This window comes from Balaenoptera ricei, chromosome 12 (genome assembly GCF_028023285.1).
Source record: "Balaenoptera ricei isolate mBalRic1 chromosome 12, mBalRic1.hap2, whole genome shotgun sequence".
NCBI classification, from domain to species: domain Eukaryota; kingdom Metazoa; phylum Chordata; class Mammalia; order Artiodactyla; family Balaenopteridae; genus Balaenoptera; species Balaenoptera ricei.
The window spans coordinates 21694780-21721854 of record NC_082650.1 but is presented as its reverse complement, the minus strand read 5'-3'; the positions used below and the strand labels follow the sequence as shown (position 1 = coordinate 21721854).

The window sequence follows — 27075 nt, the reverse complement described above, 5'->3', positions numbered from 1 at the left end:
AACTTAAATTTGGTATCTCATTCTGTTTCATACATAATATCTGGTTATTAGCAAAGCATTTTATCAGCACCTCTGAATGCTGAGCTGTACTTTATCATTTAGCTCCCTCACAGCTACCCATTAACTAAACCCTATACCTAACTATAATTTGCTTAAATAGTTCCATTTTCCCTCTATATTCTCTTATTTGTAAAGGTCAAGATGGACAAGGTAGGAGTTTAAATGACTGACAGGTTTTTAGTCTCAAAAATACTTTCTTCAGACAGATGACCTCACTTTTATGTTAAGATTCTTCTAACCCTGTTTATTTGGGTTTGTTTGAGGGCTTTTTTCCTTTTTTTGTTTTGCCTTAGTCTAGTGTTTGGGATCATGTAAATCTGTCTTTGTTGGACCTCTAATAAAATGTTACTTGGGATTTAGAACTCTTAAAGTACTTATTCATGTAAATACTTTGGCATGGTTTCAAAATTTTGATAGTTGTAGAAACTTCAGCAATGAATAATTTTTTTTAAGATTTTCAACTTCAAGATGATTTTAGAAAATAAATATGAATAGTATTTTATTTCCCTGTTTACTTGAAGCATTTATAGGGAACAATGAGATGTCTGCATTTGATTGATATGACAAAATGAAGCCTGTAGCACTTCAAATAAAGATCTAGCCATGTGGAACATCTTTTGTTAAGGGGAGTGAGTTCTTTAATCAGTGTTTCTTTACATTTACATCAATATCAGTATTATTTTTGCTTCATTCTTAGGGAAGATCTGAATAGACTTCTTAATTTTCAGCTAGGTGTTCAACTTCAATTTGCTTAAAGGCATATACAGGAAGTAAATTAATTTAAATTGGACCTCAAATTAGCCCACCTACAAAAATAGGCCCATACCTCCAATCCCACACACTCACCTCCCCCTGCCAAAAAAAAACCTGGAAGAATATATATGAAAATATTAGTAGTGGTGATCTTAACAGTGGTTTTGCCTTTAAGCATTTCTGTATAATTTTAACTATCTATAGTGAACATATCAGTTTTATTACCAAGAGGGAAAAAAAGACAAATTTTTTTTATAAAAAGAAAATTACTGTAAGCATTGGAAATAAATATTAAGCCAAATTTATTATATACCTATGTACCTGTATTAGTCGGCTAGGGTTGCCATAATAAATAAATACCACATATAGGATGGCTTAAACAACAGTAATTTATTTTCTCACAGTTCTGAAGGCTGAAAGCCCAAGGCGTCAGCAGGTTTGGCTTCTCTTGAGGCCTCTGTCCTTGGCTTGCAGATGGCCACCTTCTCACTGCATCCTTACATGGTCTTTCCTCCATATGCTTGCATCCGTGCTCTTCCTCTTCTTATAAGGACTCCAGTCATATTGGATTAAGGTCCCACTCTTATGACTTCATTTAACCTTAGTTACTTCTTTAAAATCTCCAAATACAATCACATTGGGGCTTAGGGCTTCAACATGTGAATTTGGCAGAAGACACGACTCAGCCCTTAACACCACCAATTCCTCAGTATTCTGAAACAAAATCCCCACCTCTGAATCACACGTGGAAATAAATTCAGTGTGAAGGGACGTCAATAGCAAAGTGCACTGGAGAGTTAAACCAGTTATGTGAGTAATTTAGGAAATTCTGGGCCAATTTTACATTTGCTTTCTCTGTGTGCTACAATTACAGAAACCTGATACATTCTAGTCTTAGATATAACTGCATCAGGAAGCACTCTACTGCAAATCAGGTCACATTAGTTAGTGCTAGAGCCCAGCCCCATTTACAGGGCATCTGATGAACAGTTAGCTGAGGCAGTTCTACCATGATGCCATTTTGCTCCAAAGGAGTCCATTGAAGTGGCTGTCCATGTCCCAGTAGTTCAACCTGAAATTAAAAACATACACACAAATGTCTCCAAGTGTATCTCTGACTCCCTCACTTTATTGGGAAGGAGTGGTTTATATCTCTTAAAAACCAATGTGGACAGGAGATTCAGTTTTTACTTTTATTTAGTGGATCACAAGCTGTTTTAAAACGAGTGTATTCATCTGTCTTGCTCCCATATTACTCTCAAAAGTGTGCAGGATTTGGGGAAGAATTGTAAAGATTGAATAGTGTCAGAGTAGAGAAAATTATTCTCAAACCAATCTGCATGACTAAGGCCTGCCCAGTTCTCACACAGAATGTTTGAAGAAAGGCTCAGCTTCCTTATCCAGCCCCCATTCCTCCCCAGATATTCCAATAACCTCCACTAATCAACAATACCTAAGTGTGATCAATTATTACTGTAACTGTTCTATATTCTTAGTCTTATATAAGGTGAATTTAAATAAGTAGTTTTCTATATATCTATGGTTATTTTGAACCAGAAAACTTTGCTTATCATGTAGAGTAATACAAAAACAAAACCCATGAACTTTCAAATAACAGTATTAATGGCAGCCAAAGAGAACATAAATAAAGTAAAAAGATAATGTCATGCCCAGGACACGAAGCTGTAATTAAACATCAGATCTGAACTCTTATCTCCTTTTCTGCCTGATTGGCCACAAGTGTTAGAAATGAAATATGGAAAAATGATGCAAGGAAAAGCATTTGGACAATTCATATCCCAGAAAATTTTCAGTTTCTTAAAAATAATCTATAAAATATATCAAAGTGAACTCAGTGCCAGAGCTGATGGTTACAACTGTGAGATTAACCTTTAATTTTCCCCCAGTTTTTTGTGAACTTGAGATGGTAGGGCCATGACATCTCATAGTTATTCAGATGTGTTCTGGGGTGGGATGTCAGGGGAAGAATCTGGACTCCAGTTTTACAAAAAGAGTCATTTTGGATGCATGCAGTGAGCCTGAACAACATAGAATGACTGTGAAGAAGATATTTTAATTGATATGCATGGAGATAATGTAGCCGTTTTATAGGTTTGGTTTTCTGGGAAATGAAAGAAAATTTTCAAAGGTTTTTGCCAAACATTGCCATTGATGAAGTCCATTTTTAAATTACTCTTATGAGGTATAAGAGGAACACATATAAGGCTCACCCTGAAGTTAAAAGTCATGTCTTCATCAGGTTATTCTAGTCAGCAAGTTAAAGGAACAATAAAAACAAAATTCCCTCTTACCTCTGTTGCCCCCAGAGTAGCTTTGGGCTGACCAAGAAACAGCTGTCCTGATGTGGGCCATTTGAGAAACATGGCATAGACCAATTTGTTTTTAGGTTTGGATGTGTACCTGGTTAAATGGGAAAAAAAGCATAGTAATATTTCTCGTTATTTATGGGTCAGCTCTAGAATTATTTTAGATACTTCCATTCAGTAAATATTTACCAATGTTTTTATTAATAGAGTGAAGGAAAACTAGCCCGATGGTAGCATAAAAAGCACCCAGAAGGGTTCTGATCCCAATTCCCGTGTATGTGTGTGGAGTGGGGGAGAAGTTCACCACACCACCAAGCAATTCTCGGACACTAACTGGGTGTCCTACAATTCAACTCAATTCTGACACCATCTACCCAGAGATAGTGTCAGATTCCACAGGTTAAGGGTTTAGTCCTACAAGACTGCCCCCCCCCCCAAATTCGGACACCAGTCACAAGTCCAGATTGTCACCTGGGCTTCTGACCCACAGGCTATAGATTGGAGCTTCCTACGACCCCCTCCTTGAGTTCAATTAATTTTCTAGAGCAGCTCACAGAATTCACAGAAACATTTTACTTCCTGGATTACAGGTCTATTATAAAAGGATATATCTCAGGAACAGCCAGATGGAAGAGATGCACGAGGCAAGGTATGTGGGAAGGGGCAGGGAGCTTCCATGCCCTCTCCAGGTGCCCCACTCTCCCTGTACCTCCACCAATCCAGAAGTTCTCTAAACCTCATCCTTGGGGTTTTTATGGAGGCTTCATTAGTCATTATTGATTAAATCAATGACCACTGATGATTGGTTCAAGCTCCACCCTCTCACCCCTCCCTGGAGGCCATGGGTGGGACTGAAAGTTCCAACCCTCTAATAATATGGTCGGGTCTCCTGGCAACCAGCCCTCATCCTTTGGTAGTGTCCAAAATTACCTCACTGACATAACAAAAGACACCTTTATGGCTCTCATCGCTTAGGAAATTCGAAGAGTTTTAGGAGCGCTGTCCCAGAAACGGAAAAAGACCAAATATATATTTCTTATTATAAATCACAATTATCACAGCACCTCTCTTCCCCACTTCCCCAGTGCTAAAAGGAAGTTCTTGGAACAGAGATTTTTCTAGTACTGCGCTTCTTCATCAGACTTTTCTCATGGAGCTGGAAACAGGTGGGGGAACGTGAGCAAAGAGCGTAAGATGCAAGAATAGATGGCTTTCCACCTGATGATCAAATCTTCATATTCCTTCATTTAACAGGTATGTACCTGTCAATGCTGGGCCCAGTACTGTGCTTGGTGTTAGGGATACAATAGAAAACAAAACACACTTAGTTCTTGTTCTTGTAAAGTTTAGACTAGAGTGAGGAAGAGAGACATCAAATAATCACACAAATAATATAGAAGTGTGAATTTTGTATGAAAAGTATGAAAGAAGAGGAAATTGAAAGATTATAATAAAGGCATCTTTTTAGGTTATACCATTAGCAAGAAAATGACATTTAATCTGAGACTTAAAGGACGAATGTGAGCAAAAGGGAAAAGGTAAGAAGAGTAAGGTCTAGACAAAGAAAACAGAATCCATTCATTTTTTCACTCAATTATTTGACAAATATTTATTGACATCTTAAAATGCTCATCACTGTTTCAGAGCTGGAGACGTAGCATTGAACACAGTCCCTGTCCTCATGGAGCTTACATGTAGTGGAGAAAATTAGAATGAGCAAAAAAATATATGTCAGATGATGATTAAATGTTATGGAGAAAACTGAAGCCCAGTAAGAAGAATAGAGCATGCCAGTGTAAAAATTAATAAACAGGAAGCTCAATTAAAATAGAGTCAGGCGACCAGAGAGGGGAGCTCCCATGCCCTGCAACAATAGCAGAGCCCACAGAAAGTAGGAAGGCTCCTCTTATTTCCTGACTACAACTCAGCCAATGAAAAGCCATGGACTCTTCGTTTACTATAGCTTTCCCAACTTCCTTTTCCCCGCAGTAAGAGTTCTCCTTCCCTTGCTGTGCAGGGACTTGCATGTGGCTTGCCATGTTTGCAGACCCCAAATTACAATTCTTGCTGATCCCAAATAAACCCAGTTTTGCTGAAGAAATAACTGGCAGTCTATTTTAGGTCAACACTAGGTTGGCAAAAAGGGATCTAGGTGTTCTTTTAAATAAAATAGTCAAAAAAGAAAACTACCGACCGATATCACTGATGAACACAGATGCAAAAATCCTCAACAAAATACTAGCAAACAGAATACAACAGCACATTAAAAGGATCATACACCATGATCAAGTGGGGTTTATCCCAGGAATGCAAGGATTCTTCAATATACGCAAATCAATCAATGTGATACACCATAATAACAAACTGAAGAATAAAAACCATATGATCATCTGAATAGATGCAGAGAAAGCTTTTGACAAAATTCAACACCCATTTATGATAAAAACCCTCCAGAAAGTAGACATAGAAGGAACTTACCTCAACATAATAAAGAGCATATATGACAAACCCACAGCCAACATCATCCTCAATGGTGAAAAACTGAAACCATTTCCACTAAGATCAGAAACAAGACAAGGTTGCCCACTCTCACCACTATTATTCAACATAGTTTTGGAACTTTTAGCCACAGCAATCAGAGAAAAAAAAGAAATAAAAGGAGTCCAAATTGGAAAAGAAGAAGTAAAGCGGTTACTGTTTGCAGATGACATGATACTGTACATAGAGAATCCTAAAGATGCTACCAGAAAACTACTAGAGCTAATCAATGAATTTGGTAAAGTAGCAGGATACAAAATTAATACACAGAAATCTCTTGCATTCCTATACACTAATGATGAAAAATCTGAAAGTGAAATTAAGAAAACACTCCCATTTACCATTGCAACAAAGAGAATAAAACACCTAGGAATAAACCTACCTAAGGAGACAAAAGACCTGTATGCAGAAAATTATAAGACACTGATGAAAGAAATTAAAGATGATACAAATAGATGGAGAGATATACCATGTTCTTGGATTGGAAGAATCAACATTGTGAAAATGACTATACTACCCAAAGCAATCTACAGATTCAGTGCAATCCCTATCAAACTACCACTGGCATTTTTCACAGAACTAGAATGAAAAATTTCACAATCTTTATGGAAACACAAAAAACCCCGAATAGCCAAAGCAATCTTAAGAAAAATGGAGCTGGAGGAATCAGGCTCCCAGACTTCAGACTATACTACAAAGCTACAGTAATCAAGACAGTATGGTACTGGCACAAAAACAGAAATATAGATCAATGGAACAGGATAGAAAGCCCAGAGGTAAACCCACGCACATATGGTCACCTTATCTTTTATAAAGGAGGCAAGAATATACAATGGAGAAAAGACAGCCTCTTCAATAAGTGGTGCTGGGAAAACTGGACAGCTACATGTAAAAGAATGAAATTAGAACACTCCCTAACAACATACACAATAATAAACTCAAAATGGAATAAAGACCTAAATGTAAGGCCAGACACTATCAAACTCTTAGAGGAAAACATAGGCAGAACACTCTATGACATAAATCACAGCAAGATCCTTTTTGACCCACCTCCTAGAGAAATGGAAATAAAAACAAAAATAAACAAATGGGACCTAATGAAACTTCAAAGCTTTTGCACAGCAAACGAAACCATAAACAAGATGAAAAGACAACCCTCAGAATGGAAGAAAATATTTGCAAATGAAGCAACTGACAAAGGATTAATCTCCAAAATTTACAAGCAGCTCATGCAGCTCAATGTCAAAAAAACAAACAACCCAATCCAAAGACGGGCAGAAGACCTAAATAGACATTTCTCCAAAGAAGATATACAGATTGCCAGCAAACACATGAAAGAATGCTCAACATCATTAATCATTAGAGAAATGCAAATCAAAACTACAATGCAATATCATCTCACACTGGTCAGAATGGCCATCATCAAAAAATCTACAAACAATAAATGCTGGAGAGGGTGTGGAGAAAAGGGAACCCTCATACCCTGTTGGTGGGGATGTAAATTGATACAGCCACTATGGAGAACAGTGTGGAGGTTCCTTAAAAAACTAAAAATAGGACTACCATACGACCAAGCAATCCGACTACTGGGCATATACCCTGAGAAAACCATAATTCAAAAAGAGTCATGTACCACAATGTTCATTGCAGCTCTATTTACAATAGCCAGGACATGGAAGCAACGTAAGTGTCCATCAACAGATGAATGGATAAAGAAGATGTGGCACATATATACAATGGAATATTACTCAGCCATAAGAAGAAACAAAATTGAGTTATTTGTAGTGAGGTGGATGGACCTAGAGTCTGTCATACAGAGTGAAGTAAGTCAGAAAGAGAAAAACAAATACCGTATGCTAACACATATATATGGAATCTAAAAAAAAAAAAAGGTCATGAAGAACCTAGGGGCAAGACGGGAATAAAGACGCAGACCTACTAGAGGATGGACTTGAGGACACGGGGAGGGGGAAGGGTAAGCTGGGACAAAGTGAGAGAGTGGTAGTGTATATATGGACATATATACACTACCAAATGTAAAATAGATAGCTAGTGGGAAGCAGTCGCATAGCACAAGGAGCTCAGCTCGGTGCTTTGTGACCAGCTAGAAGGGTGGGAGGGAGATGCAAGAGGGAATAGATATGGGGATATATGTATATGTATAATTGATTCACTTTGTTATAAAGCAGAAACTAACACACCATTGTAAAGCAATTATACTCCAATAAAAATGTTAAAAAAAAATGATCAGAGGATTGTTAGCGGATTCTTTGGCTCCTCTGTGTTTATACTAACCTCAAATTAAATATCTGTACATTCTGTCACATTAATTTAAATCTTCACTAAACTTACTTTGTTAAAAGGAATAGACAATTTGTTCTCAAGGTAAATAAGTGATGAAGAAAACAGAAAAAATCATAGACCTTCTGATTCTCTAGACTGATTCCTTACTGATTTGGAGACAAACTTCAAATTATAAAAAATTATTTTGAGCCATGTTAGAAATCATAATCACTCTCACATTTGGTAATCTGAAGCAGTTTTAATTTCTTAAACCAATGGCATTGCTGGAAATTACCTGATCCCTAAATTTTAAAATGTGTTCATTTATTCAAAAATTATCTATTTGTGACTACAACGTGCCTGGAACTCTTTTAAGTTCTGGGCGTACAGCAATAAAGAAGAAAGTCTACATGCAAAACAATAAAAAAATAAAAATAAATAGAATAGTCAAGGAAGACCTCGTTGAGGAGGTGGCATTGAGGAGACCTGAAGGATGTGAGGGAGAACCACGTGACTAGAGGAAGAGAACAGCAAGCACAGATGTCCCAATGCAGCAGTATGCTTGGCCTGTTGATAGAACAGCAAGGAGGGCAGAGTGGCTGAAGGAGAGGAAGTGAGGGATAGCATGATAGCCAGTGAGATCACAGAGACAACAAGGTGCTCGTTTTTATAGGACCTTATAAGCCTTTGTAAGTCCTGGATTTTTCTCTAAGACTGGAAGCCGCTGGGAGTGTCGTAACCTGACTTATTATTTAAAAGGTTTTGTAGCAGATAGATTAAAGGAGCACGGATGGAAATAGATCAGACAAGAAGCTACAGAAATAATCCAGGGGGGAAACAATGGAGACTAACAGGAAGAGGGTTGCCACAGAGAGGATAAGAAGTGGTCAGATTCCAGATATATTTCAAAGATATGACGAATTTACTGATGGACTGGCTGTGGGATGTAAAGGAAAGGGAAGTTAAGAATTCCAAGGTTTTGGGCCTGACAGTCACCTAAAAGGATGAAGCTGCCATTGACTGAGATGGGGGAGACTGTGGTGGAGCTAATTTAGAGCAAAATTTTAAGGACCTAAGTTTTGGACACAACAGGTTTAAGATGCTTATTTATATTTTTAAGTGGAGACGCTGACTAGGAAGTTGAACATATGAGTCTTGAGTTTAAGAAAGATGTTTGCACTGTAGAGGTCATCAGTATGGCATTTAAAGCCCTGAAAATAGATGAGATCACCTGGGGAATTAAGATAAAGTATAGAAGTCCAAGGGCTGAGCCTCAGGGCACTTCAAGGTTTAGTGGTTGGGGACTTGAGGTGGAACCAGCAAAGGAGACTAAGAAGGAATGGCCAACAGGCACAGTGAAGACAGAGACAGCCATCACCTGGGGCAAATGCTGACAGTAAGCTCAGATGATAGGGACCGGGACTGACCCAGTGAGGGAGAGGTTCCTGTGGACCTGGATAACAGTGATTTTATAGAGTGTGGGGTGGAAGTCTGACCAGAGTGAGTTTAAGAGGAAAACTGGAGCAAGAAACTGGAGATAGCAAGTAAAAACCATTCTTTCAAGATGTTCTACTATAAAGGAAAGTAGAGAAATGGGAAAGTAGCTGGAGATCTAAGTAGGATGGAAAGAGTTCAAGATTAAAAAAAACAAAACAGGTTTTTATGCTGATAGGAAAGGATCTAACAAAGAGGGGAAATTGAAGATGAGGAGCAAACGGGGAGAATTGCTAGAACAATGTCCTTGAGTGGATAATCTGGGATGGGATCCAGGATACAGGGGTTGGCTTTAAAGTCAAAAGTGAGAGCATTTGACATTGTGTGTGTGTGTGTGTATTCCTAGTCACATTTAGCTGCACAGGCGCAGACATGGAATAAGTAGAGCTGGGTTTAATCAAAGCTGAGTTTTAATGAGTGTTGACATTGTGTGTGTGTGTGTTTCTAGTCACATTTAGCTGCACAGGGGAAGACATGGAATAAGTAGAGCTGAGTTTAATCAAAGCTGAGTTTTAATGAGTACGACAGAGGGAGAGAGAGTTAAGGAGTTGAGGGTGGATGCACTGGAGTGATGCATAGAATCTGACCTGGATGAGGAAAAAGAGAAGACACGAGAGGGCTGAGGCAGGAGGAAGAGAAAAAGTGACAGAATCAAAGACGGCAGATCCCTTTGGAAGCCGAAGTGAGCTGAAATATAAGAGGTGGGAGTTAGACAATGGAATGCTTCAGACTGAGAGCATAGAAGGGGTACAGTTATTGGAAATGCAAGGTCTAAGGTACGACCAACAGAAGGGGAAAGGAGCCCTAGAAGGGAGGAGGTACAGGAACTGAGGGGCCAGCAAATTAGAAGAGCTGTGAATATAGACATTAAAATCACTACGAATTATGTGAAGAGTAGTTCTGGGGACAGTGACAGTGAGCCAGGGCTAAAATGTCAAAGGATTTCAAGGGTAGCCCTGGGAGTCTAGATAGTTATCTAAAGATGCAGCAAGGAGAGGAAGCACAGGCGATGAACCTGCGGGGAGAGAGCTCCTCTGGTGAGGCAGGGAGAGCAGGCCACTGGGCTCGGTGCAGTGGGGCCAGGCTATGGCTTTATAGGTCTTGCTAATAAGTAATTTGGCTTTTATCTTTACTTATTGAAAGAAAATGTAACGGAATAATGGTTAACCATTGTCAAATCCCAGATCAGACGCCCTCATAGTCAAATATAAACACAGAAGCAAATTCTAAAACCCAAGTTAAACTAGCCTCTGTAAAATGAAAGATTGGTTCTGAGTTCTTACTGTGGCTTCTCCCAGACCCAGCATTCTAAAATTCTACAGTCAGTTGCTTCTGTGTAGACTGCCTTACTTTATTTTCTTCAATGAACTGACAATTTGTTTTAAGTCGTAAGTTCAAGGAAGATTATTTAGTCTAATCTTTTGATATATACTTGATCAGGCTGTACTCGCTTTGGTGGCAACACAAGGTGAATTTTTAGAGCTTCACTAATACTACTCTTATTTATATATGTTAAGACCCCACATCAGTAACCACCATATTTGCAGAGTCTGACTCATTGGCCCATAGAACTTTCCAAAGCTCAGACAGAACCTGAGGCAAGGCTTTTAAAGGAGATACTAGTTAAAAGAAAAGTGAGCCAGTTAAGATAATTTTAAAGAAACTTCAGGTTTAGATTTATTAGAATAATAGGAACAAGGTACAAGATTTTTAATCAATTTAAATAATGCTGTTATTTTTGCAGATTTTTAATATTTTTTCTGCCCTTCCGCACCTCCTGCTAATTTGATGCGATGTAACACCTGCAAGAGTTAGAATTTACCTGACTAAACCAGAAGTCTCTTTTGGATTAACCACTCAGCATTTTTTTTTCATTTTACTGAATGGCCTACAATTTTTGTAAGAGCTGAATATTTTTCCCTGAAATCTGTCCACTGTTTGGAGGAATCTAGAGATGATTTCAGCTCAATTTGATAAATAATGTGTTTTAAAATATGCTAATTTCTTCTAGAGTAAGTAAAGAAAGTGTTTTGTGTAGGTGGGCATTCATCCCATTTCCTTTTTTATTTTACTTTTCTCTTTACCTCTGAGAAATGTTAAATGCCTTCCTCTATCTAATAGTACTTACCATACATCTGGGGTGACAGTGTCATTCTGCGATCTCCAAGCATGGGTGTCATAGATGGCTTCTCCATTGACTTTTAGCCAGGTCCCCATTTGCCTTAATCTCTCCTCAAAAATTGCAGAAATGATGCCATCTTTTGTGGGCCCAATATTCATCAAAAGATTTCCTCCACATGAAACTGTTTCTACAAGTTGCTAAAAAATTAAGAATAAATATGGTTCTTAGAGAAAGAAAACAATTCCATCCTGAATGTGTTAACATGTGGTATTTATGGACTTCGACATATATATATAGTCACTATCTAGGAGAACACACATAGAAAAAAGAGTAATGTCCTGTGTTATAGGCCACTGAGCTATACAATTTAGAAAAAATAATTCTCATACACCTACACTATTACAAGTGTTACCATAATGGTCACCAGACATTTTACTGTACCTTCACCAATTCTTCAATAGTAAGATAGTCAGAGATTCCAGCATTCCTCCTATAGCCCCAGGAAAACTGGTCTATTGTCATGCAGTTTTCCCATTTATGTGGCAAAAGATGTCCTGGGTTATAACGATCACTGCAGGTATAGTAGCCACCGTGCTTACAGATGCTACCAGCTCCCCAACGGTCATTGGTGACCACTGTGTCCCGAACTGGGCTGAAATGAAAAGGATGATTTTTTTTTTTTTTAAACAAAAAGTAAAAAATTTTTACATAAAAGCAGTGTCACTGAAAAGAGGTCTGACTGAAATCCACTCCTGGAAAATAACCCTAGTGGAATATAATACAAAGCCCACGGTTTTGAAGTCAAATAGACCTGGGGAGATTGTAGTCCTGGCCTGTCACTTTCTAAGTTCCCTGTCCTACAGCAAGTTACCTAACTCTTCTGAATAATCAATTTCCTCATCTATTATTAGAACAGCACTAATTTATGTAAAACACCCAGCCCAGTGCCCAGCACACATAACACTTATAAGCGTATTATACTATTATTTGAAGGTTCTCCTCCCTGCCCCCATATTGTGAATGATAGCTAAAATTGAATTTACAGTCAAGATATTCTTCACCTATGACTGAATAATCTCCTACATATATTCTAGCCTTTCTTTCTCTTACAATTGTGCCTAATATTGAAAAATCTCAGGAAAGTTGACTGTTATCATGGAATTCACTGTGGCATGAAATATCCCCACTACATTATTCATCGTAGCAGTTGGTACCTCCTGCACTTCTCCACTTAGAGGGGATCGTTTGGTTCACAAATTGAAGTGGAGGGCTCCCCATATTTCCTTTTGGAAGGAGTACCTAGAGAAACTTCAGTTACATATCAAGAGCTCTCCAGAGTATTTGTATGTGCGCCCTTTGTGGGCCCAGAGAACACAAGCAGGACACTCCCTGACTTCTTAGCGTGATACCAAGTACTTTCTAGTTACAAATATAAATTTGGTCCATATGGTGTAAGCCTTATAAAGGAGCTCAGTCAGAACTTCCTGTTCTAATGGGGTAGCTTGGAACATGCTAGAAAGCAAGAGGAGAGAACAGGGAGAGGTGAAATGCTGACGATGAGGGAAAAGAGGAGACAGACAAGGGTGACATTGTCTGAGCAGCAAAGATTATCAAATGTATGAGGATGAAAAGAAGCAATTAGAGGAATTGAAAAGCACATCATCAGAAACAGTGATGAATAAATAGAGTTGTCCCAGAATAGGAGATGAAAATGAGGACCCACAAAATTAATGTCTTCAAAGTTCTTGATCCTGTGATGTTTAGTCTGATTTCAAAATCAGACTATTGAGTTGTATTTGACTCCTGATTTGTAACTCTTGATTATTCTGAGTAAATATTGATATATCTAATGAGCATTATTTACAATGATTTCCTCCCCCATGCCACAGATGAGCCTGAAAGGACATATTTCAAGAAGCAAGGGAATTAAAATGTTATACATGTATTAGGAATGTTTAAGGTCACGACAGCAATCTAATAACACACACACCTCTCATTGTACAACCATGCTAGGAAGCCTGTGCTGTTCCAGTAGGTATCTGGGGCCCCTCCATCGCCATCTGACCACAGGACCTCGGGCTGATACTGGTTCACTAACTCGTAGAGCTCGGGCAGCATCTTAGACAGTGGATATTGTTGTTTCTGGAATGAGCTGGATTCATCCTCAAGGAAGAGCGGATGAAACCATTCAAAAAGGGAATAGTACAGTCCAAAGCGCAGGTCAGTCCTGGTCCTAATGGCTGCTGCAAGTTCCTTGACAAGGTCCCTCTTTGGCCCCTCATCTACAGCATTCCAGTTCCACGAATGCTCTGAGCCCCACAAAGTGAAACCTGAAACATTATATTAAAAAGCTTGTAAGCATATCAATTCTGTTTTAGTAAATTTCCACATATACAAACACCAAAACAAATTACATAGGGGGAATTCCCTGGTGGTCCAATGGTTAGGACTCTGCGCTTTCACTGCCAAGGGCATGGGTTCGATCCCTGGTTGGGGAACTAAGATACCACAAGCTGCACAGTGCAGCCAAAAAAAAAACAAAAAGAAAGCTTTCAAATTACATAGGCAGTACACGTAATATATAAATCACTGTTTCTACAAACAACTGCTTTATGGCAATTTTTTTCCATAGTATACATTTTGCTTTCATACAAGAAACAAATGAGAATTTAAACAAAGTAGAACAAAGATTTTTAAAAGCAACTCTCAGAGTTCCCCATAAAGTCCGTATAGTCTGATCTATCTCCTGTATTCTCCCCCTTAGACTATAAGCTCCTTGAGGGACAGCATCAAGTCTGCAGTGTTCCCCGCTATATCCTCAGCCAACGGCTAGCACAGGGTCTAGCACAAAATCAGCAATCAACATTAGCGACCACAGCTAAGACAGGAACATCTTCCACATCTACCACGCTAAACAATGACTATTATTACTTACAGTGAAGATCCTGAGATGCACTCCTGCAAGATTCTTATTTGTCTTCTAAACCAAAAATTAAAGTATATTCCCTGGTTTTAGGATTATTGTTTTATTATAGTATGATTCTTAGAACACTGGTGTCCATGTGTAGTAGTAAGTCTCCTTTACCCTCATTATTCATTTTACCAAGGTGGGGGTGGGGTACTAGTCCCCAGTAGTTCTGTACTTTGCAATGTACCCACCATTTGTAATCTCATCCTACTCTAAAATCATAAGCTTGGATGTCGTGCTTTAAATTACCTAAAAGTGAATTATCTACCAACTGAATAGGTAAGAAGAATGTCTGCCTTTACATAAGCACTTTGAAATAATTCATATTTTAAAAGGAATTTGCATTTAGATTGCTGGTTGTTCTATATAAAAACCATAGAAGCCCTATATAAACTGAAATACTTAAGAAATAATTAAAAAGCCTCAAAATGTTTAGTTGGCACCTAGGAACATAAATACATTGTTGCTGTCCCACTAAAATCTAAAAGAATCTTTGAGAACAGACATAAGTAAGGTGCTTTGATGCAACACTTTACTCTTGTAAATTAGGACAAGACTAAGACGGACACACTCTGGATTCATTTTGAAGAAGCTTTTAAAAGAGCTCACACTGGTTCTAAAGATGTTTGTGGTAAGCTTCAAAGCATTGCTGATGATATTTAAAGTCTTATTCAAAATGTTTCAACTTGACAGACCCTAATGTCTGGCGGTGCTAAAACCACATGGGTTTTCGGTTCAGTAGCACCACCAGAAGCTCACATAGTGGTCTTCCCACCTAGCCAGGCTCAGTAGGGTCTCTCCCATAAGCATGAAAACTTCCAACAATATGAATCTTAGAGAGTTGATAAATGTGGGCTACATCATCTGTCCTCACAATGTGATTAAGAGTTGTTTTGTTTTGTTCTTAAATAAGCCCACTATGTAATACTTTGTGCCATACAGCTTGGAGAAGTTCCTAGGCATCAGGAAATCAACATGTTCACAAGCAAATATGCTTTATAAATATCCATCTCAGCCTGAGAAACATCTATAGAAGAAAATCATTAAGCCACTAGAATGTGGCCAAAGGGAAAAATATTCTAAGATAATTCCTTATTTTGGGTTTTGGTTCTTCCCTTCTAATCCCCTACCCACCCCTGGAGAAAATAATGAGGCAAAATTTTTTATTCCAAGGCAAAGATGGTTATGCAAACAAATTGTCTAATTATTAACATGCTGTTGGAACAATAATAATTTGCTGATGCTTCCTTGATCTTATGGATACCGGAATGGTAATGGGTGGAATCTATCCTATTAGTGGAAGATCACTATGATGGTAATTTTATGTGTCAACTTGATTGGGCCACTGGGTGCCCAGATATTTGGTTAAACATCATTCGGGATATGTTCCTGAAGGTGTTTCTAGATGAAATTAACATTTGAATAGGTAGACTGAGTAAAGCAGATTGCCCTCCCCAAATGGGTGGGCCTCATCTAATCCACTGAAGGCCTAAGCAGAATAAAAGGCTGATTAAGAAAGAATTCTTTTCTCTGCATGTCTTTGAGCTGAGACATCGGTCTTCTCCTGCCTTTGCACTCATACTTGGACAGGAACCTAAATCATCCACTCTCCTGGTTCTAAGGCCTTTGGACTCAGACTGGAACAATACAACTGGCTCTCTTGGGTCTAGACTTCTCAGCCTCCATAGTTGCATGAGTCAATTTCTTATGATAAGCCTCTTTCTATATATTATACTGCCTATTCGTTCTGTTTCTCTGAAGAACCCTAATACAACCACTGTGTTTCCTTTACATATTCTTCCACCATCTCTGATATTTCTGGGCACCATTACAGCTCCATAATCCTGTTCCTTCCAGGTGACCTGTGTCATTTTCATCACTAGCAAACTGTCCTCAATTGGGCCATATAAGAGTTGGCCAAAAGCACAACCTTGTGTGTCAGTCATGATGCAAAACTACAGCAAAATAATCCCCTGGGTGCCTTCCCAGAATGCATTACAGAGGTAGAAAGAAAGGAAGAATGCAATTCCAAGTGTAAACTTTGACCTGCAACCCACTTCCCACTTCAAATAGCTTCAAATCAAATCTTGGATTACTTGGAAATTGTTAAATATGCATATAACATAATGTGATCAGTTTCCATTTTTTCTCTGTTATGTGGAGGGTATGATCTTTCTGCATACATAGTGCTTCTTAACTGGGTGGAACACATGGTCTCTGAAGTTGCAAGCAAATGTCAATAGCCACTTATGATAGCTCCTAAGAGAAAACTCTGATTTCATGTGGATGACCTTGCTTCAGTTTCTTGTTCCAAAAGAACTACTTTACATTTCATAACCACTGTGAGTTTTTGCAAATGTTGTACTTACCTTCATGATGTTTGGAAGTTAAGACAACATATTTGGCACCAGAAGCCTGTAAAATATCTGCCCACCGGTTTGCATCAAAAAATTTTGCTGTAAATAGTGGTCCAAAATCTGCATATGTGAAATCAGGAGGGTAATTATTTTTCATAAAGTCCACATAACTTGGTAACTTTTCCTTTTGCCAATACCACCTAAGGGGATGAAGGAAACAGCATATAAGCAGCATTCACATAAACATCTGAAATATAGTTATCCCTCAGTATCCATGCGCAATTAGTCCCAGGAGCCTCAGCAGATACCAAAATCTGTGGGTGCTCAAGTCCGTTATATAAAATGGCATAGTATTGGGTTGGCCAAAAGTTCGTTCGTTTTTTTCTGTAGGATGGCTATAATATCACTTGTCTTTAACTTCATTCAAAACAATTTTGTTAGGTTGTATTGTGACAGCTGTCATATCAGTGTGCATTTAAAAAAAAAACTTATCAAAATTGGTGAATTTTTGTGTAGACATTTTAATATTGAAGATGGAAGAAAAAAGTAACATTTTTGGTATATTATGCTTTATTATTTCAAGAAAGGTAAAAACATGACTGAAACACAAAAAAAGATTTGTGCAGTGTATGGAGAAGGTGCTGTGACTGATTGAACGTATCAAAAGTGGTTTTCGAAGTTTCATGCTGGAGATTTCTCGCTGGACGATGATCACTCTCAGGTAGACCAGTTGAAGTTGATAGTGATCAAATCGAGACATTAGTTGAGAACAATCAACATTATACCACGCGGGAGATAGCCGACATACTCAAAATATCCACATCAAGCGTTGAAAATCATTTGCCCTTGGTTATGTTCATCGCTTTGATGTTTGGGTACCACATAAGTTAAGCGAAAAAAACCTTCTTGACCATATTTCCGCATGCAATTCTCTACTTAAACATAAAGAAAATGTTCCATTTTTAAAACAAATTGTGACGGGCGATGAAAAGTGGATACTGTACAATAATGTGGAATGGAAGAGATCGTGGGGCAAGTGAAATAAACCACCACCAACCACACCAAAGGCCAGTCTTCATTCAAAGAAGGTGATGTTGTGTATATGGTGGGATTGGAAGGGAGTCCTCTACTATGAGCTCCTTCCAGAACACCAAACGATTAATTCTAACAAGTACTGCTCCCAATTAGACCAACTGAAAGCAGCACTCAACTAAAAGCGTCTGGAATTAGTCAACAGAAAACTCATAATCTTCCATCAGGATAACGCAAGACTACACGTTTCTTTAATGACCAGGCAAAAACTGTTACGGTTTGGCTGGGAAGTTCTGATTCATCTGCCGTATTCACCAGACATTGCACCTCCAGATTTCCATTTATTTCAGTCTTTACAAAATTCTCTTAATGGAAAAAATTTTGATTCCCTGGAAGACTGTAAAAGGCACCTGGAACAGTTCTTTGCTCAAAAAGATAAAAAGTTTTGGGAAGATGGAATTATGAAGTTGCCTGAAAAATGGCAGAAGGTAGTGGAACAAAACAGTGAATATGTTGTTCAATAAAGTTCTTGGTAAAAATGAAAAATGTCTTTTATTTTTACTTAAAAACTGAAGGAACTTTTTGGCCAATACAGTCAGCCCTCCATATCCACAGTTTTGGCATCTGTGGATTCAAGCAACCGTGGATGAAAATTTCCATCTGAGGTTGGTTGAATCCAGAGACGTGAAATCCTCAAAAACAGAGGGCCAAGTGTATATTTATTGAAAAAAATCCACATAAAAGTGGACCAAACCTGTGTCATTCAAGGGTCAACTGTAACTGCCCCAGCTCCCTTTACTAAATCCCCCTTACATGTTACCAAGATTCTCTTCCTCACTTCCCCATTTAGTTTGACTTCACCTTAAAGAAAGCTTATGTAAACTTCCATAGTTTTCCATCTAGCCCTCCGTGAACTCCACTCAGCTCATCAACCTGAACATTCTAGACAACACAGCCACCCATTTGCTCTTAATTCTTCACTTTTAAATTGCAACATGTAGTATCTTTACATAGTTAGTCCTTTGTAACATAAGTGATGCAGGCTTCAAAAGAAGACAGAGCACATAAAGCATAACACAAATGTATTATATTCACTAGCAGAGAACAAGTGGGGGAGGAGATGACAGTAAAATTAAGAAGATGCTGTTATTTTAATATATTGACTCAGCCTTCAAGGATTACTGGTTATATGCATGTTTTCTGAGCAATGGGGCCTAAACTGCCTAAGCAAAGCTTCAGGAGGAAAACAACATCGAAAACATAATTTTATGATAAACATGGCAGTAATCTTATGCTCATGAAATAGATGCAAGCCCCATCTCTGACCCATCTTCTACTCTTCCTTCCACCACTCCTTTCATAAGAGTGTTTCTAAAGGATGAGTAAATTCATAATCAGCATTACATCCCCAAAGATGATCAGGAGGTTCATCCCACTGAGAAGCCTTCACTGAAGGACATAAGATGTCACAGGCACTATTCTTTACCTGCCCAAGAGTCAGATACATACTTTCCCAGTTTCCATCACACCTACCACATGGACAACTGACCCATGCTGGCCAATGGAACTTGACGGGAAGCCAACTTGGGAGATTCTGGGAATGGTTTCCTCTCTAATAGAAAGAGATACAACTTGCCTTTGGACAAGGTTGTATGAAGTGACGCCTGTCCACCATCATGTGACCATGACAGGACAAGTCAACAGGCTGAGGATGACAGAAAGAGCTTAGGTCTTTGATTTCATCAATGAGCCAACTACCTCTAAATTTCTCATTATGTAGAGTAACAAACCCCTATTGTTAAACCTTTTATTTGGGTTTTCTGTACCTTGAAGTGAAAGTATCCTAATTGATCCATGATGCATTTTTACCTTTAAAATCGAACTACAAAAGAGAAACTGGGACAGTCAGAAAGTTAAAAGATAAGAGATTTCTATTTTTTCCTAGCACATCTGATTTGAACCTGCATTCTCTATTATAGTCTAGAGTCACTTCTCAAATTTCATACTAATAGAGATGAGAAGAGGCACTTACAGTAAACAGCCCATAATTTATATTTGGCTTCGAACTGCCATTAAGGACAGTGAGATACAGTCATCTCTACTGTTGATGGCTCCAGGTCAAATTGGGGTGGGGAGCAGAGATTTAGAGGGGACATAAAGGGAAACTATAGATAATTAAAGAATCTTCCACAGGGTTATTGCACTTCCAGACCATAAAAAATATACTCTGTTTTGTATGAGAATTATCTTTATTGTTCTAGGTCAAAACAAACAACTTTGTGTTCATTTGTAGAAAGTAAAACGTTAACAATTACAAAGAATAAGATGACTCAAAACTAGCTGTTTTGCACAGAGCACTAGTTTCAATTAACAAACATCAAATCCTCTCCCAGCACCAAATGTATATTTACCGAATCTTCCCAGTTGAACAAAATGGCAAATTCAAGTATAATTTATTATATCTTAAGAGGAAAAAATCTGTTAATTGATGTACCTTGCTAATCTGAAACATTTCAAAAATAAACTCAAAATGCCTCACAGCACAAAACTTGCAAAGAAAGATTTATAACATCCTGAAGCAAATATATTTGGTAATACAAGTTATGGGAAGAAAGAGTCCCTTGGTTTTTAAGTTGATTTCCAAAGAGTATATGAATAGTACTCCATAGTTTATACAGTTCTTTTACATCAACTGGCTTAAGTGAATAAGAAAAGTTACTGGTTGCAGAAAGTCAGTCTCTTTATACAAAATGGTACAATGTTTATAGCGTAATGTTAATACAATATATAGTTTATACTCTGTATTGTATCTGCCAACTAAAAATTGTCACTTGCCATCTGGTTCTATAAGAATGAAGTCGCTAACCAGTGAAGTCACTGACCTTCATCACACCCTGGAAGGAGTTCAGGGTGGAGATCAGGAATGAGGCGCTCTGTGCTCAGGGAAAAACTGGCAGAACAGGCCTTCAGGTAGTTAGATATTTTCAGGAGAAGATTTTATGAGCCCAAATTCTTGCATCTTCTCATATCTAGAAAAGCACTAAAATCACAAGGGAGACATCTGCTCCTGGTGACTAGCAGCACCCTTCTCGTGACCAGCAGTAACCTTCTGCCAGAATGCGTGCTTGATTGCACGTATCCCCCTTCGCCAGAATCACATATGTACTGATCTCTCCCCACCACCTCTTCAGAGCAGTTCCTCAGAGCTCTCTGAGAGGCTGTCTCCCAAGCTTCAGTCCTCATTTTGCCCCAAATAAAACTTAATTCACAACTCTCACATAGGGCATTTTTTTTCAGTTGACATATCTAACATATATTGTATATATTAAATATGTTGTACACTATGTATATAGTATAAAGCAGGTTTAAATACTCATTGTTTATTTTCTTATTTCACTAGGACTATATTATATATGTATACTATATATATATATATATAACATTTCTATCTTGAAGAACTTAAAATACCTGAGGTATTTAATCAGGAAAGTATGTGAGACACTTCAAAGTTGTAAGGGATTACATGCACATTTTTACATAGATCTCAAGGTAAAATCTAAAGAGCAATTTTTTGTGCAGCACTTTCCACATAGTGGTCTATTAATAATTGGGGTTTTTTAGGGTAAACATTCTAGAACTTTTTGTTTGTTTCTTGAGCCACACGTGGTAACATTTTAACATTAAAGAGCCAGTGAACGCCCAAAGGAACAGAAGTCTCACATACCCATGAATTTATGTTTAAACCATACTTCATGGCAGAACAACTAAAAATTGACAGGTAGCAGCAGAACTGCGATGGGACAAGGTGTCTGATTCTCTAAGGACAAGGACGGCAGTTTAGGGCCAAGCTTCACAATATGACCCCACACAGTCGATTACTTTTCTGCTGTTTTAGTCATCCGGTGGCTACAGAGTGATAACTACAACTTGATAAGTGCAGCTATCAAGAAGCTGAGAAGCCAGAGTCACATCTGTTGTCTGACAACTCTTGCAGTCACACGGAAGAAAAATTCATTGTTCACCCAGCGCGAACCACTTACACAGTAAATTATTCGTTTAACACCCGGAAATGCTAAACACCGCTAAAACAGCGGGAGGTGAAACTGACTAGGGGGCAAAACAAACTAGCATAGGCTGCGATCTGGGTCGTGGCTGGAGGCCAGTGGGGTGCAAAGCGGGGTCAGAGGAGACGGAGGGAGGTGCGCTCACCAGAACCATTCGCTCCCGAAACTGGGCACGGAGAACACGCCCCAGTGGATGAAGATGCCGAACTTGGCCTGGTCGAACCAGGCGGGCAGCTGGCGGGCATCCAGGGACTCCCAGGTGGGGTCGAAGCGCGCGGCGCCGCCAACTGGACCCGGCGGCGGCAGCAGCAGCAGCAGCGGGAGTACGAGCCCAGGCAGCTTCGGGGACCTCATGGCTCCGCGCCCGCCGTCCTGCCCGCACGCCCGCGGCCTCCTGATCCCTCGTCCTTCCGGGTCCCCGGCTAAGTACGAGCCGCCAAGGTCACCTGACCAAGCTGTCCTAAGAGAAAGGCACCCTCCTCGCTGGGATGGGAGTGGCCGCGGTCCCGGCGCCGGAGCAGAACGACCCCAGGAGGCCTGCATCGCTCACTTGCAAAACTAAGGACGCCAGTATTACCCCAAAGCCAGCCCTGAGGCTGCTCAGCTAAGCCTCCTAGTCAAACCGCCTGGGGGAGAAAAAAAGAGTCTGGTCCAGGGACCTGTGGGAGCACCTCTCCCCTCAACCGGCAGGACCCTTCTAGAAACCGCCGGAGAAGACGCGAGAGACCAGCCTGGGTGGAACCGTGGACCTGGATCCCAAGGCGGGAACCTCAGCCGCATCATCCAGTCGCTCCCTGGCCGGTGGCACCGAAAAATCCAGATCCTTCTCAGCCTCTGCATTTTACACCCCGCTCCCACTCCCCAAGGTCCTGGGTGTGTTTAGAACTGTGGCTGTCAACCTTGAGTCTGTATCAGGTGAAATTCCAGGAGTTTCCAATGCAGGTTGGAGCCCCAGAATTTGCGTGTCTAACCAAGTTCAAGGTAATGCTGATTTTGCTGGTCTGAACATTAAACTTTGAGAACCACTGAAGTAGAAAACAAAGTGATCTAAGACAGGTGAAACCAGTGAAATGAATGTTTAAGAAATCTGCTGATGGCGCAGCGGTTAAGAATCTGCCTGCCAACAAGCCCTAGTCTGGGAAGATCCCACATGCTGGGGAGCAACTAAGCCTCTGCGCCACAACCACTGAGCCCACATGCCACAACTACTGAGCCCACGCACCTAGAGCCCATGCTCCGCAACGAGAAGCCACCGCAATGAAAAGCCCACACACCACAACGAAGAGTAGCCCCTGCTCGCTGCAACTAGACAAAGCCCGAGCGCAGCAACAAAGACCCAACGCAGCCAAAAATAAATAAATAAATAAATAAATAAATGTTCCTTAAAAAAAAAAATCTGCTGGCTTGGGAAAGAAGGCAGAAACTTGGAATGATTAATCAAGGTGAAACTGCACAGCTCAGATGGGCTTCAAACCCAGCCAAAGCTCAGATCGGGACGTGAACCCACTGTCTTTTAATTGAAATCACACAGTAGGTTTCAGGACTTTCTGAAGCTCAGATTCTTTATGTCTCTGCGCAGAAGGAATTCAGCGAGAGGCAAAGTGATAGGTAAGAAGTTGATTTATTTAGAGAGAAACACATGCCATAGACAGAGTGCGGCCCATTTTAAAAGGCGAGAGTGGCCCTGGGAGAAACACACTCCACAGGCAGAGTGTGGGCCATCTCAGAAGGTGAGAGACCCTGGAATATGGGGTGGTTAGTTTTTATTGGCTGGGTAATTTCATAGGCTAATGAGTGGGAGGATTATTCCAACTATTTTGGGGGAGGGGCAGGGATTTCCAGGAATTTGGCCACCATCCACTTTTTGGCCTTTTATGGTCAGCCTCGGAACTGTCATGGTGCCTGTGGGTGTGTCATTTAGTATATGATAATGTATTACAATGAGTGTATAATGAGGTTCAAGGTCCACTGGAAGTCGAATCTTCCGCCATCTTGGGCCCAACTGGGTCTAACCAGTTTTTGTCATATCCTCAAGGGCTATGTCATTTCTTTTAAAGGTTGTGCCCTGCCGCCTTCCCTCCTGTTTCAAAGGGAGGTCATCAGAAGCTCATTGTCTTCTCCTCTTAAATGCTTTCAGAGTAAAGCCAGAATCCCCACCCTTTCTGCTCCCATAGAAAACTGCCTCTCATGGTACCATGGGCCAGTTCAAATGTCAGTGCCTCTGTGAAGCTTTCTGTCACCACCTTCCCTCCCAGACGTTTTACTCCCTCCTGTGTGTTCCCATTAATATCTCATTCCAATCACTAATATAGCAGTCCATGGATTATCTTGTAGCTAGGATACAGATCTCATTTCCCATTAGGCTGTGTGTGAGCATCCCAAGGACAGGAAGTGATCTGCCTTTCTGTAGTCCTGAATTTACGGCAGAGCCTGGCACGGAGCAGCACACTAAGCATGCTTGTTGAAGTCCTTCAATGAATCAGGGTTCTAATTATCGAGTGTGTTCAAAAAACAAAATTCAGTGGAGTGAATTTGAAGATTGAATTGGCTTTATTCAACCACTCATAAAAGGGCAGCCTCCTATCTAGCAAGTAGAAAGGCAATCCAAGGAGTTGTACAAAATAGAAGATTTTTATGGGCAAAAAGAGGGTGGGACAAGGAAGTTCAAAGAGTGGATTATTTCAGGTAAGGTCACCTTTCCTTAAGGGAATGCAGGCGGTCTAGGGCAGATTACCTCCCTAGTGTGGACCAGGAAGTTTCAGACTGACTGATTTAAAATTCCACTCCTGGGAGAGGCTGAAACTACAATGAGTTAGGTATTAAGTCTTGGTGGGGTTTAGCACAAATGACTCCATTTGGGACTGCTTGTTTCCTTTTAACAAGTATTATTAAAGTATTAAAGAAGGAAATGACACTAAGTAGCTGTTGCCCTCATTCTCCTATCTCTGCAAAGACATGGGAGTAGCAGCAGCCACTTGTCACCCCAGGTATAAGGACATTTACCCTCTTGATGCAGTGTCAATAGCTTCCCAGAACTACAGCTCTGCCATAAGGGCCCCCAGTCTTTCCAGGCTGTGGGTCTCCTGGAAGACAGGGGTCTGAGAATCCACTGAACATCATTACCTATCGCAGTAGCCCCAGTTAGTGATAAAGTGGGGTGACAATTTTTATGATCCAGTCTTTGATCCTAGAATGATCTAGTACCTCAGTGGCCCCTGAACCTCCAGGGCATATTTGAAAAAAAAAAAAAAAATGGCCCTTTAGTCACTGTGCCTTGATGTCCCTTGAAACAGTTGCATAATAAGCATAAAAGACATTTTTCACAGTGACAATGAGACGGTGAACTCTCAGAGGGACAGTAGACATAGCCATGGTGAGAAGGCAGTAGTGGGGCCTTGTCTTCTCATCAAGCATCCTTTGCACATGTGAACCTCACCTTTTGAAAGCTTCCATCTTCCAAACCAATTTCTTTTATCATGTAATAAGTTATTTACATTTCCATGTATTTCAGTTAAAGAGTGCTAATCAGACCTTCCGATCTGCATAAATGCCACTGGGTCATTTATCATTTCACTTGAAGGCAAAGAACATTTTTACAACCTTATCATAAAAGTACAATTTCTGTAGGATATACTGAAAACAGATGAAAGGCCTTCCTTAGTGCCCCGAGGACACATAAGAATCCTAGAATGCCAGGTGGGGAATCGTTGATAAAGAATTTGGAATGAATAAGAAATAGATTTATCTGGAAATGAAGAGATTTGTTCAGAATATACTTGTTAAATGACTAAAAGGATGAAAGCTATGAAACATTTTAGAACACGGTGGCTGATGGAGAGCTGGCACTTCCCACTTTATAAGATAATGCTTTACAGAGCTGCAGTCTTCACACTTAAAGCTACTGCTAATTGAGCAATAGAACCACACCACCCTAAGGCTTCAACTATGTAATTAAAGGCTTTGATAGAGGATCCAGATACATGAGAAACAATAGATCTCCAAGTGTGCTTGGCTCATCTTGGGGAACCTTGGGCCCCAGTGGGCAACACGGTCAAGGAGCCCCGCTCCCATCCTGTTTGTCTGAGGTCACCTGGAGGTGCCAGGTGAAGGAAGTAGAAAGATAACGTATTTGTCCCTTGCAACAACAGGTGGGCCTCAGTGTGGAGACACCAGGGCCGGCAGCCACACATTGGGCAGCTGCAGGTACACAGGGTGCTTACCATGGTCACTGCTCCTGATCTCCCAGTGGGACAGGGCAGCCCAGCCAGGCTTGGTCAACTTCTGTTGCTGCCAGAGGACACAGTCATGCTGTTGATGTCCTCGGGGATGTCGTGAGCTGCCGAGGGTGGAGCTGATATCTGCGTGAGGCTCTCGAGGACACATTCTGGATCTCCATATGGGAGTTGGATGGCTGCCACCAGCCAGTCTCAGCAGTTCCCAGAATTCCGCTGAAGTGGACAATGGGAGAAGGAAACGTTTGCCTCACGGGTGACATCAGTATATATACAGCCGCCTTCTGGAAATGCAGAAGAAAAGTGTTCAAAACAAACCAAACCCATGCCGTTCTTTATATGGTAAATAAACCAGCTTCAGGGTAGAGAGAGCATATGACGTGGGGAAATAAAATCCTGCCTTTTTCTGGCCTGGGGGCGGGGAGTAGAAGGAGGAATGAAGGGAAGAGGCCAAGGGGCTCAGAGGAGGCAGGGGAGCAGCGTAGCTCAGAGTCTGAGAGCACGGATTCTGCAGCTGGGCCACCAGGATGCTCGTCCTGGCTCCACCCTCGACTCCAGGGCTCTGTGACCCTGAGGGAGTCATTCAACCTTCCTGTGCCTCAGTTTCCACACCTCTTAGATGTGAACGATAATAGTACATCTTCCTCATAGGGTTCTGAGAATTAAACCACGCAAAGCACATATTGAGCTTCATCTAAGTACAGGCTATTATTATTATATGTGTCAGATAAATAAGGGGTGACTGAGGGAAGGGGCATTTCTCTGCCGATTCCCACTTAGGACTTGAGAGGAAGCCTCTTAGGCTGACGGGCAAATTTAAGTAGGTGGAGCCTTGTTAGACAGAA

General features: G+C 40.3%; 1 protein-coding gene across 1 annotated transcript; it reads right to left on the bottom strand.

Annotated features, from left to right (window-relative positions):
- Positions 1–1184: 1184 nt before the first annotated feature.
- Positions 1185–22438, bottom strand: FUCA2 (alpha-L-fucosidase 2). The gene is made up of 7 exons (XM_059941080.1): positions 22144–22438; positions 16915–17102; positions 13568–13907; positions 12019–12229; positions 11584–11774; positions 3126–3234; positions 1185–1885 (listed from the first exon to the last, which is right to left on the bottom strand). Exons 1-7 carry the CDS (start codon positions 22350–22352, stop codon positions 1745–1747), a joined length of 1389 nt encoding a protein of 462 aa, XP_059797063.1. The 5' UTR covers positions 22353–22438; the 3' UTR covers positions 1185–1744.
- Positions 22439–27075: the final 4637 nt, after the last annotated feature.